The 13,554-nt window shown below is 35.8% G+C and overlaps 3 protein-coding genes across 3 annotated transcripts in view; all 3 read left to right on the top strand.

The window, feature by feature from the left end:
• LOC138329825 (tropomyosin-like) overlaps positions 1 to 13,554 on the top strand; it is a 1,360,115-nt gene that overhangs the window by 999,310 nt on the left and 347,251 nt on the right. The gene's annotated exons all lie outside the window — the stretch shown is intronic.
• On the top strand, positions 234 to 2,104 carry LOC138330075 (uncharacterized). The gene is made up of 3 exons (XM_069277452.1): positions 234 to 988; positions 1,267 to 1,379; positions 1,550 to 2,104. Exons 1-3 carry the CDS (start codon positions 625 to 627, stop codon positions 1,895 to 1,897), a joined length of 825 nt encoding a protein of 274 aa, XP_069133553.1. The 5' UTR covers positions 234 to 624; the 3' UTR covers positions 1,898 to 2,104.
• LOC138330076 (uncharacterized) lies at positions 2,387 to 5,095 on the top strand. Its single transcript, XM_069277453.1, has 3 exons — positions 2,387 to 3,779; positions 4,058 to 4,170; positions 4,341 to 5,095. The coding sequence occupies exons 1-3, from the start codon at positions 3,692 to 3,694 to the stop codon at positions 4,686 to 4,688; spliced, it is 549 nt and encodes a 182-aa protein (XP_069133554.1). The 5' UTR covers positions 2,387 to 3,691; the 3' UTR covers positions 4,689 to 5,095.

Here is a 13,554-nt window from a genome sequence, read left to right as displayed (position 1 = left end):
ATTGTTTTACGAACGTATTTGATTTATACCCAAAACAATAATTAAATGAAAAAAAAAAAAAAAAAAAAAAAAGTGACCCCAGTTCATATCCATGATCCAATCATTGCGTCAATGCCAGCAATATCATTAGAAGATTTTGATGTTGACAGATTCATTGCTTCAGAGGTCAACAAAAACACTAAGAAAAAACTGATTTAGATATGAAAAAAGTACGAGATTTTTTTCAGAGTGTGTTCTCAAGGAAAACAGGCCATTAGAATCGATTCCGCCAGTTCAGCTGAACAAGTTACTTTGTATCTTTTTTATGAATGTTAGAAACAATCATGGAAAGGAATATGAACCTGCTACCATTAGAAACATGGCATGTAGCATTGATCGGTATTTGAAATCGAAAGATTACGGCAAACAACTAACAACAAGTGTAGAGTTTTCTAAGGTAATGGAGGTTATCAAATCTAAGCAAAAAAAAAGCTAAAACGAGAGGGAAAGGGAAATTTAGAAAAGAGGGCTGATGCTGTTTCAGACAAAGACATAGATAAATTGTATGACGTAGGTCAACTTGGTTCACACAACCCTGACAGTTTGTTAAGAACAGTTTGGTTTCTAAATACTGTGCATTTTGGCATGCGAGGTGTTACTGAACACAGGGATATGTGTTGGGGGGATATTAAGCTATGTAAAGATTCAGAGAATAATGAGTACATTGAATTTCGTGAACGGCAAACTAAAACAAGGCCTGGATCAAATCCTAAGAATGTAAGGGCCGTCCCCCCGCGCGCCTGGGCTACCCCTAAAACCCCATCACGCTGCCCTGTCGCCACTTATAAGGTCTACCAATCTCGCCGTCCGCCAACATACTGCCATGATGATGCACCCTATTATATCGCCACTAATACAAATATGGACAAATCTAGCAGGTGGTTTAAGTGCCAGCCTGTCGGCGTAAATAAACTGGGAAGATTCATGACTACAATGGCAGAAAATGCAGGTAATATTTTATGAATTCATCCTAAACTTCCATTATAATAAACAGCTGCTGTCAACAAAGTAACAAAAACTAAGCCCCGCCCCTTTCAGATTGTACACAGGCTATACAATGTATTACAGTGTGTACTGAAACAGTACACGATGTCATGTTGCATTTCAAAATTTCACACAACAGGTCAAGGTCGATTGTCCTGGTTATTTGCACTTTAATACTAAATGATTACTGAATTATGACCCGTGATACAGGATTTTTCAATATTTGCAATAAAAATGTTTTAGGCTTGACGAGCAAAACAGGGGGAAATGGAAAGCGCCTCACGAACCATAGCGCAAGAAAGTATCTTGTACAGAAGTTGAATGATAACGGGTTGCCTCCCAATCAGATTATGCAGGTATTAATAAATATTCTTGTACGTTAAATAATAACAAAATGTATGTTTTTAATGCAGACTTACCTTTATTTAAGAAAATACATCCCATCACAAATATTTCGGTACAGTAGGGCTACTGTAACTTTTTTACGAATCACTTGCATATTTTTGCATTTTTTTTATCCTTTCAGATTTCCGGACACAAGAACATCCAGAGTATTAACAACTATTCGACAATAAACTCAAACCAACATAGGACGATCTCAAGAACATTGTCGAACGCGCACTCAGAGCAGATCGGTCAGCCAGCAAACAATCCATCATCCGGCCCCCGGCCATCATCACTAGTGTCATCAAACGGTGATGTTCAACTTCAAAACGTATCAAACAGACCACCATTACCAAACACGCTCCCGTCATTGTTTTCGGGACCCATTAATGGTGGATCTTTCACAATAAACATCAACAACAAGTCCGTGTGTACTTGTAGGAAACGCCAAAGGCCAAGGGTGCTTTACTCCGACAGTGACACGGACTAGAGTGGGTTGAACAATCCGCGCGGGAAAATTACGTCACATGCCAAGGCCACACAACTGTTAAATTTGCGCGCATATAGTCCCCGGTCAATATGATTTAAAGAGAATGAAATGACTGGGTTTCGGATATCAAATACATTTAATTATCATTATTTTATAGAAATATTTGTGTATTATCAATTATTAAAGTAATAAAAAATAATTACGAAATTGAATGTTTTGCATATTAATTAGTTTCTGTATCATACAGGTTATATCACTACGCCTAATTTGCATACGGAACTCTAGTAAAAAAAACGTGGGCCTATTGTCACGAAAAACATTGTGGTAGAAACAGGTCACACCACTCGCAACTATTGGATATTGAATTAATTTCCCTCTCGTGAATTATTTTTTAAAAGTTACAAAAGACACTCGCTAAAGCTCGTGTCTTTTGTAACTTTTAAAAAATAATTCACTCGAGTGAAATAAATTCAATATCCAATAGCTGCTCATTGTGTAACCTCTGTTTCTACCACAATGTGTCGATTTATTCAACTCTCAGGCCATTGGTTATATGTACACACCGTTGATTATATATATTGATATTCCACTAGTGGAATATAACCTTCCGGCGTTTTGATTGGTGGAGAAATTGACCTTTGACCGGTACTACTTTTTCTACCCCACGTGATCAATGTTTACGTCGTCTGCTTTCAACGTCAACATCATGGCTGCGATGGACGAAGATTTGGTCAATATTGGCGACAGAGTGAAGCTATGTGACGGGGAAAGGGGAGTAATCAAGGCTATTTCAAAGGCAGACACTAATTATGGTTTCGACCGATTTGAAATTCAGTTTGATTCAGGCAAACTAGCAACTGAAGCCCGGTATCGGTTCGACGTCATACCGTCATGCCCGGGTCGCGACGTTACAATATCACAAAAAAACGTTAGATCTGTCACGATATCGGAAACCATTCAGAGTACATTAACACCCCCAGTTGATAAGCCCCATGATCTATATTTGTCAGACAAAGATTCATTAGAAGATTTTGATGTTGACAGATTCATTGCTTCAGAGGTCAACAAAAACACTAAGAAAAAAACTGATTTAGATATGAAAAAAGTACGAGATTTTTTTCAGAGTGTTCTCAAGGAAAACAGGCCATTAGAATCAATTCCGCCAGTTCAGCTGAACAAGTTACTTTGTATCTTTTTTATGAATGTTAGAAACAATCATGGAAAGGAATATGAACCTGCTACCATTAGAAACATGGCATGTAGCATTGATCGGTATTTGAAATCGAAAGATTACGGCAAAAAAACTAACAACAAGTGTAGAGTTTTCTAAGGTAATGGAGGTTATCAAATCTAAACAAAAAAAGCTAAAACGAGAGGGAAAGGGCAATTTAGAAAAGAGGGCTGATGCTGTTTCAGACAAAGACATAGATAAATTGTATGACGTAGGTCAACTTGGTTCACACAACCCTGACAGTTTGTTAAGAACAGTTTGGTTTCTAAATACTGTGCATTTTGGCATGCGAGGTGTTACTGAACACAGGGATATGTGTTGGGGGGGATATTAAGCTATGTAAAGATTCAGAGAATAATGAGTACATTGAATTTCGTGAACGGCAAACTAAAACAAGGCCTGGATCAAATCCTAAGAATGTAAGGGCCGTCCCCCCGCGCGCCTGGGCTACCCCTAAAACCCCATCACGCTGCCCTGTCGCCACTTATAAGGTCTACCAATCTCGCCGTCCGCCAACATACTGCCATGATGATGCCCCCTATTATATCGCCACTAATACAAATATGGACAAATCTAGCAGGTGGTTTAAGTGCCAGCCTGTCGGCGTAAATAAACTGGGAAGATTCATGACTACAATGGCAGAAAATGCAGGTACTATTTTATGAATTCATTCTAAACTTCCATTATAATAAACAGCTGCTGTCAACAAAATAACAAAAACTAAGCCCCGCCCCTTTCAGATTGTACACAGGCTATACAATGTATTACAGTGTGTACTGAAACAGTACACGATGTCATGTTGCATTTCAAAATTTCACACAACAGGTCAAGGTCGATTGTCCTGGTTATTTGCACTTTAATACTAAATGATTACTGAATTATGACCCGTGATACAGGATTTTTCAATATTTGCAATAAAAATGTTTTAGGCTTGACGAGCAAAACAGGGGGAAATGGAAAGCGCCTCACGAACCATAGCGCAAGAAAGTATCTTGTACAGAAGTTGAATGATAACGGGTTGCCTCCCAATCAGATTATGCAGGTATTAATAAATATTCTTGTACGTTAAATAATAACAAAATGTGTGTTTTTAATGCAGACTTACCTTTATTTAAGAAAATACATCCCATCACAAATATTTCGGTACAGTAGGGCTACTGTAACTTTTTTACGAATCACTTGCATATTTTTGCATTTTTTTTATCCTTTCAGATTTCCGGACACAAGAACATCCAGAGTATTAACAATTATTCGACAATAAACTCAAACCAACATAGGACGATCTCAAGAACATTGTCGAACGCGCACTCAGAGCAGATCGGTCAGCCAGCAAACAATCCATCATCCGGCCCCCGGCCATCATCACTAGTGTCATCAAACGGTGATGTTCAACTTCAAAACGTATCAAACAGACCACCATTACCAAACACGCTCCCGTCATTGTTTTCGGGACCCATTAATGGTGGATCTTTCACAATAAACATCAAAAACAAGTCCGTGTGTACTTGTAGGAAACGCCAAAGGCCAAGGGTGCTTTACTCCGACAGTGACACGGACTAGAGTGGGTTGAACATTCCGCGCGGGAAAATTACGTCACATGCCGAGGCCACACAACTGTTAAATTTGCGCGCATATAGTCCCCGGTCAATATGATTTAAAGAGAACGAAATGACTGGGTTTCGGATATCAAATACATTTAATTATCATTATTTTATAGAAATATTTGTGTACTATCAATTATTAAAGTAATAAAAAATAATTACGAAATTGAATGTTTTGCATATTAATTAGTTTCTGTATCATACAGGTTATATCACTACGCCTAATTTGCATACGGAACTCTAGTAAAAAAAAACGTGGGCCTATTGTCACGAAAAACATTGTGGTAGAAACAGGTCACACCACTCGCAACTATTGGATATTGAATTAATTTCCCTCTCGTGAATTATTTTTTAAAAGTTACAAAAGACACTCGCTAAAGCTCGTGTCTTTTGTAACTTTTAAAAAATAATTCACTCGAGTGAAATAAATTCAATATCCAATAGCTGCTCGTTGTGTAACCTCTATATAACATATATATTATTTATATAAGATGGTGCAATGTCAGTAGAAACTTGAATATCCCAGCTTTTTTACATCTCATGCTAGACTATGGAAATGGAAATGATGTTTTTTTTTTTCAAATTCATTATTTATTGACTCAGTCATTATATATACATTGTATATCTTTACTATTTACTTGCATCCTAATTTGAAATTACAGCATGCACCAGGAAGACCATTTACACAAACCAAATGTCCATTTCCATGCCACTGGTCTATCAGACTATAACGGCGTGAGCAATGATATGGCCAGCTGGAAAATGAGAACTTTGGTAGAGATTCGTAAGGAGCTGAATCACGTCGATGTAAGTCTGTGTTTGTGTCGTCAGAATAGTCAGTGTTATATGCTACATATGTATATAGAGGATCTTACATGAGTGGCTATGTGATATGAAATTTATCAAACGAGTTCAATAATTTGATATGCCACGAGCCTTTAGGCAATCATACGACGTCATATATAGAATGACGTCAAAACTGCCTGTGACGTCACAATAGTGCTACTGCACATGTGTCTTACGATATTTATGACATGACTGGAAGGGCCAGTTATGTGATAAATTATAGTCTGTCCTTTAATATGCGATGGGTTGTGCCAAAACCCATGGCACGTGCCTTATTCCTCCAAAACTGTGAGTGTTTTGATCATTTTAATTCTCCCTCTGCTTCAAATTACTCACCAGCTGCACGAATACACCTTTTTAGACTGCCAATCCAATTTTGGAAGCATTGTTAATAGTCTGCAATTAACAAATGACATAATGGCATTAATTGACTTATATCTATCTCCTGACAGCTTTTAGTATGATAAACAGAAAGTAATCGCAGGGGGTCAAGTCGGGTGAAAAAGGAAGACTCTTTCACAAGGTGTGCCTTGTGCGCAGAAGCATCATCATGCTAAAGCCGGAGGTACTTGAGCCTGATTTGGAAAAACGAATCTTGAAGCAAGCCTTCATTTTTCAAAACAACATTTTTATGGAATGTTGCTACATGTATGACCGCTCTGTCCTTTGATACAGATAGTTGCACCCTTATTATCGAAGAAACCTACACACAAAACTTCCTTGGTCGTTTGTTGTCGCTTTGCAATTCTTTGGCGTCTTTCATTTTTGATTTCCCATAATATGGCGTAACATTACCCTTTAGGTTCGAAATAGTAAACCCATGTCTCATCACCAGTAACTAAATTGTGGAAAAATTTTTGTTATATTTCTATATATTTTCAGTTTGTTTTTGCATTTGCAACACGGGATATATTCTGTTCATATGTTAACAAATGAGATATCCAACAAGCATTTATATGGCTAAGATACCATGACCTGACGCTAAAGACAAGTTCGTCAAATGTATTTTTTTTAGCAAATAACTGATTTTTCAATGTTGCTCATTGGTGTACTTGTGGCAGGACGACCTGGACGAGCAACAGCTCTAAGTTGTTTCCAGACGTAAAAGCTATCCCCCTACAAGTAGACATATGAGACAATATACTTTTGCATAAATGACGCAGACACAGTTGATATTTATCAGTTTTACGCCGATTAGCGACCTTCCTTATATGTAGGCCCTAATTTAATCACATATCTGCTCTCAGGCATATTTCGTATAGTGTGATGAATGCGTATTAAAGCTTTGTGCATCGTAGCAAGGTCAGCCAGGTTATGAACACGTTTTTATCTGTATTATGCTCCATTGATAACTTTGTCAGCCAGAGACGGTTTTGAGTACTCAGGACACTATTTTCACAAAATAAAGGCCAGATGATTTTATTTTTTAAACCCCTCGTAAATCTAAGTAGTAAATCTAAGTCATATTTGAATGGTAGATTAATATCAGAAATATCAATGGACAAACGTATGGTGAAGGTATCGGATATGATATATATATAGGCAAGTTAGTCTAGTGGTGAAAATGATTACTAAAAGTCTACAACAAGAATGTGAATCGTGAAGTATTATTACAAATTCGTTTTTTCTTTATTGGTTTATGTTGAACAATTCCGTTAGGGGATATCTGTGCTGTGTGAATTATACAATATATGTAGTTAAATCAACAATTACAATAAAGCCTGCCTTAGTAACCACCTCGGGATAAAGATCAACTGTTTAATAAGACCACTCTCTTTGGGCCTCAAATAGCAATATACAATTCAACCTGTGTATAAAGATCACCTGCTTAATAAGACAACTCTCTTAGGGCCTCAAATAGCAAAATAAAATTCAACCTGTGTATAAAGACCACCTGGTTAATAAGACCACTCTCTTAGGGCCTCAAATAGCAATATACAATTCAACCTGTGTATGAAGATTTCCTGCTCAATAAGACTACTCTTTTATGGCCTCAAATAGCAATATACAATTCAACCTGTGTATAAAAATCACCTGCTTAATAAGACCACTCTCGTAGGGCTTCATATAGCAATATACAATTCAGCCTGTGTATAAAAATCACCTGCTTAATAAGACCACTCTCGTAGGGCTTCATATAGCAATATACAATTCAACCTGTGTATAAAGATCACCTGTCTATAATGATCAGTTATACTCTGTCTATACACTGGTTTTTATAGACAGATTTTACTGTAGTTATTTTGATCTAACATAACCACGGGAATACCTTTATGTGTGTAATTATATTCCAGAGAAACATTGACGTCATAAAGATGGACATTGAGAGCTGGGAGTGGAATGTCATACCCGATATACTGAAAACGTCACAACTTGCAGGTGTGAAGCAGTTTCTAGTGGAGTTCCATGCAAGTACAGACAAGTTATGGAAGGAATATTGGATCCACAAACTTTTAATTTTACGTGATTTGTATCTAGAAGGATATCGTGTGTTTTGGATTGGACGAAATTACATGTGCAACTACAAATCTCCAGTGTTCAACCGCTTATTAAATATGTGTTATGAGGTTTCGTTTGTTAAGATTTAATCCATGGTACGTACACATATACCTGTAAATTGTATTGAGTCCTGACACATTAGGTATCATTAGTAGACATGAACGCATTAAACGAGATCGTGATTACAGCTTGTTTTTGAGCCATAGTAACATAAAATAGCATTGTACTGTCAGATAGTCCGAACGCGGCGAATATCGGACCAATAGGCTTGCTCATTAACTTGGATTAATCTGAAATCTGTATAACCAGCCATTTTCGCGGCATTTCGCTTTGATGAGTTCAATACATCAAGGTTCAACGTTATTAGTATAAAATTGATATATTGTCTTTTATGAACTGTATATGCAACATGTGTTTATTTTTAAAATAGCTCATATTGTTTTCTTTTAACTTAGATGTTAATGCAATGATTGAATTGTGGTATTGCTATCTCATGTGATACCAATGCGTAGTTATTCTTTTTTTTTTATTTGTTTGTTTTTAAATATTTTTTTCTCGAATTTGGATTTAAATATTTATATGTATATAACATCTTGTTATCGTTTTATGTCAAATTATGCTAATATTCCACGATTATATCAACAACATACTCATAGCTCTGAGTGCCGTGTTTTTCATTATCACAAATCAAAAAGAGCTTTTTTTATGTTATTCACCATCACATGTTACCAACATCTACTGCTGAGTTAAATGAGTACCTACGGTCATACCATGAAACCAAATTGTTGTCTACACTTTTATTTCACATGTCTACGTACAGTATTATTAGTAATTGTAAAACGATTTATGCAGGTCTGATTCTATAAAGTGCATAAGAAAACTTCCGAATGAAGGCATTTTTCTTCAAAGCATTGTACCATGAAATGTGTCGCCGTCTCAATCGGGTTTTCGTTTGGCTGTCGACATGCCATATTTGATGCACTTTCCTTTGGCAGATTTCGTGGTACAAACTAACGTATTATATTGATTGATTGACGTCATATTGCTAATATTTTTGTATATATTGACGTGAATTAGTTGACATACTTTTTATTGATGATTCTATTATGGTCTAGCTATGGACCAACGGCCATGTTGATTGGTGGATTACTGTTTCCCAGAATCTATCAATTAATTTGTGTTGTAATCTGATTGATTGTGTTTGATGGCGTGCCACTATGGTCTATTGACAGACCTCGCCGCCGTTTGTTGATATTAAATAAGACCGTGACCATAAATGAAAAAAAATTAAATTATTTGTTGTCTGTGAATCTACTGATAATAGCACTTATGGCAATACACCATATAGTGCTATTATCGGAGTGTACCTGCTAAATTGGTAACGTGAAACCTTAAAAAATATGTCAGAACTGCTGACAAATTATTCCCCCTTTTTAACTGGAGGCAACTTGGTACAGAGACAGCTTGAATAGTGGCTAAGTTTATGTGAAAACATAATTGGGTTTGAACACTCAATTTCTTCATCCGTCCTGAAATCCCTCCCATTGTTGGTTTTTCTGAGATTTTTTGTGTAAGCTAGCTCCTCCTCTTGTTTACCAAACATGGATGTAAGAAAGCAGTCCACATAATTTTATGGAACTTTGAATACCCGAGAGAAGTTTATAACCTTCAGGGATATAAAGAACTCGTCTTTGTAGGATACTGCTTTTCCAGTATGAAATGAGAGACGTAAGGTGCGATAACAGAGTTATCGTTCCTTCGGAACGAATGTTAACACGACAACTTTTACCTACCAACACGCTTATAACCGCAAGTTGAGTAATAAGGAAACTGACAGATACTTTTAAACGGTATTTTACAGTTAAGTAAATCCTGGCGTGATCTATCGACTGAGATAGATGTTGACTGTACGAAAATTCATTTGAGTAAAATATTTTGAGTCAAACAGGCAAAAATCGACATTTTCATCGCTAGTTTCTGTTTAATTCGTCCTAGCGAACAAACGTTAAAGTTGGCAAACTGAGATTCTACACATTATTAGTAAAAGTAAATCTGAACAAAACGGTATTTTGGTTTTTTAAATATTATACAGAACGACCACAAGACGGTCTTGGAAATTGATGGTATTTCGCAGGTTCTCAGTAAATTTCCACGGCAGACGATATTTCGGGACTTGTGGGCCTCCTTCCTTCAAAGCTTTTCTGACCGACTGGATCAATGAGTGGACCATTCACAAATGAGTCGTATTTATGAAAAAATCTGTTTATTTCATTATATAATTACTTAAATTTATCAAAAAGTTTTATAAATCTTGCAATGATATCCAAATATTTTTTGGGATTTGCGTGTATTGTGGAAATGTGTGCTGTTTGGGGCGTTCAACCGCACAAAGGAATGCAATACGACAGCGCCACCTGGTAGAAGAATGTGCATGGTAACGATGTGTCACTTGTGTATCCGGTTTGAACCGGTTCGGATTGATGTTGAAAGCCGCCTCGCTGTTCAAGTTACAATCGGCAATATCAGGTAAGTAGGCATAGTTATGTATTTCAAGTTGTTAAACCTTTCAATATCGGCGGGTGTTAAAATTATTCGCTATCTTATATTTGAGGTTGCTGTTGTTTATTATGTAGGCCTACCGAGTCTGATCACGACAGCGACTGAATCAAGCGTTAGGCCAGGCAACACTGCATGGATTGAATTTAAAAAAACAACTCGTAAAACTGACAGTCTATTGTACAGATTCTGAGACAGATGCCGTTTTAATATGTTCTCCTAATATATTGCTTAATTGTATGATTAAATTGCTACCTACTAGTAGCGTAGTTAAACCATACTGTACCTGTTATCAGATGACATGTTTTGTTGATCAGTTGCAGTCTAAAATAGCACCGAGTATCAGCTGTACCGTGATGAGATCAAAGCGAAACGAAAGACACGTCCATGCGACAATATCAGGCAAGGGCTAGCCGTAAACTATAAATATAGTGACAACTAGGCCTAAAGAAGACAAACCTGAAAACTGGTATTTTGACAATGGATATGATCAACATTATTACATGTAACGTTAGATATGCACTGCAGTTTTACATGACACGTTGGCCTAAGATACGCATTTTTTTTTACATTACCTTAAAGTTACTGTACACTTAGGGGGAGGGGGCATAGTAACAACAGTTTTTAAAAATTAAATGTTCTGTATATCAAACACTCAACAGTCTCTTCAGTTTCGGTTTTCAGCATTTCAGAGACCTTTTAATTGATTTTTTTTTTACATTCTTTTTTATTTATTCTAAAAAATGTTTGCTACTGGGACCCAACCAGTACTGTAGTCGTGATTATATGCATATTCTACTGTGTGTCCAGATTTACGAATGTCTGGAGCTGCTGACGAATACTTCATCAAGGTGTTGTTTTGTTTATGTGGAAATAATATGTTTCATGAGATGCAAAGAATTATTTTTTCCCAAATCACGACTACTGGTAGGGGCCCAGTAGTTTGTCTAAAAAATGTCTAGTCTCCCAGCCAATTCCTGAACAAACTAAATATTTTATAACTATTAAACAATAACTTTAGGGAATAGATCTACAAAAAAATATATATCTCTCTCATTATACAGATACATTTAAAAAATTTAAGTCATATCGGTTTAAGGTATTGTACCAATAAAGATATTATTTGCTGTTGAAACTTTTTTTTAATTACTTCATTCATTACATGTTCGCAGAATATTTTTTCACTGGGATTGAATAAAGGGAGGCAATTTGCTATTTGTATATTTTCTAGCATAAATAATGCTAAAACACAATTAAAAAATAGCCAAAATATAGAAATGTGTGTACTATTCTAATAGATTTCTTGTTTATCGAGATTGATATTGTCTATTAATACCATTTTCTTATTTATATGGGAATTTTTTTTTATATAAGGTATGGTTAGCGGAGACTTATACATCAGTGGGTTTTATTAATTTAACGTCCTATTATCAGCCAGGGTCATGTAAGGATGTGTGATTTGTTAGTGGAGGAAAGCCGGAGTATCCGGAGAAAAACCAGTCAAGTGACAAGAGTGACCAAGAGGTGAGCTAGGCTTGAGTTGTGGTAATATGTCAGGACATCTTAACCACTTGGCCAACGTGATGACCCTTACTATTATATGATAATTATATACAAGACATTTAAAAACCGTTTATGTCATGCCATTATTTAAATTAAATTTCAAAAGAGAGGAGAGTCAGAGTACCCGGAGAAAACCCACTGACCAGCAGTCAGTACTTGGAATCTACCCCACATGGGATTCAAACTAAAAAAACAAAGGCAGAGGGATTGTGGTAAATATGTTGAGACATCTTACCACTAGGCAAACACTGTCCACAGCCCAAAACAAGCTACTCCATCTTTTTCACCTTCTAAATAACCAGTGCGTTCTAATAAGTGACTAATACTGATGAAAGGACGAAAAACAAAATTAATCATGAACTTGAAATTCAAGTGATTCTTGTTCTCTAAAATGTATGTATTTGTAAGGTATTTAGTGTTTGACAAGTATGATATTGTCTATTGTTACCAATTTCTTACTTATATAGGAAAAACAGGGGGTAGCAGAGCTTTTTACATGATTATTCATGAACATGCATATTTCCAGCATACATGTAAGAATACAAAACTTCTGATGTCATACTGCAATTTCCAAATCTTTTATACTGGGTATCATGTCATTATTTATAAATCAGAATCTGGATTATTTAATATGATTTGTTTTTTACATCTTTTTTTTTTCATTTGGAAACTTGTAAAGCTACGCCAGTAGTACATTTTTTGACTGATACAAAGCATATATTGTATAAATTGCACAGATTTTGACAAAGAATTACACATTTAGCTATATGCTAAAAGCAAAAATCAGACTGAATTAAGTTTTCAAGATTAAGTAATGCAGTTAAGTTAAGTAATTAAGTCTGCATGGTGCCCAAAATATCCTGCTTTATGGAGTTATCTTCCCCTACTGACAGATTATTTGGAAAAACTCAACTGTATTTATATCCCTTCGCTGACTGAACATTTTTACAAGAATTCTTTCAAATTCGTTACATTGATAACATTATATAGTACGTATGATGCAGATAAAACTCTTTGAAATCAATAAGTTGTATAATGACATGATTTTAGCTTTAAACATTTTTAGGTTTTAATTACTGAACTTGAAAAAATGCTATAACATAGCAAAAACAACTTTTCTTCATTGAACAGTTTGTACTGTAAAAGCAATGTAAAGTTGATTCTAATAGGAAAAGGTATTAAAATTAAAAACAAAGAATTTCTCAATTACTACTGAAAACTGACTTTGAGAGGGTGTGCTTTCATTACCAAAGTCTTTAATTATTTATAATGGAAGTATTACCCGATATGCTGTTCTACCCCTATGACAGAAACCACATGAGAAGTTCTAATTTGGATTGAATAAATTCTTTAATTTAGTA

Source organism: Argopecten irradians, chromosome 8, assembly GCF_041381155.1.
Source record: "Argopecten irradians isolate NY chromosome 8, Ai_NY, whole genome shotgun sequence".
Lineage (NCBI taxonomy): Eukaryota > Metazoa > Mollusca > Bivalvia > Pectinida > Pectinidae > Argopecten > Argopecten irradians.
This window is presented reverse-complemented; position numbering and strand designations above follow the sequence as displayed.

Coding starts and splice junctions, on each gene's coding strand:
- LOC138330075 (XM_069277452.1), top strand. CDS start 625: ATGCGAGGTGTTACTGAACACAGGGATATGTGTTGGGGGGATATTAAG. Junction 989..1,266: donor TACAATGGCAGAAAATGCAG/GTAATATTTTAT, acceptor AAAATGTTTTAG/GCTTGACGAGCAAAACAGGG. Junction 1,380..1,549: donor CTCCCAATCAGATTATGCAG/GTATTAATAAAT, acceptor TTATCCTTTCAG/ATTTCCGGACACAAGAACAT.
- LOC138330076 (XM_069277453.1), top strand. CDS start 3,692: ATGGACAAATCTAGCAGGTGGTTTAAGTGCCAGCCTGTCGGCGTAAAT. Junction 3,780..4,057: donor TACAATGGCAGAAAATGCAG/GTACTATTTTAT, acceptor AAAATGTTTTAG/GCTTGACGAGCAAAACAGGG. Junction 4,171..4,340: donor CTCCCAATCAGATTATGCAG/GTATTAATAAAT, acceptor TTATCCTTTCAG/ATTTCCGGACACAAGAACAT.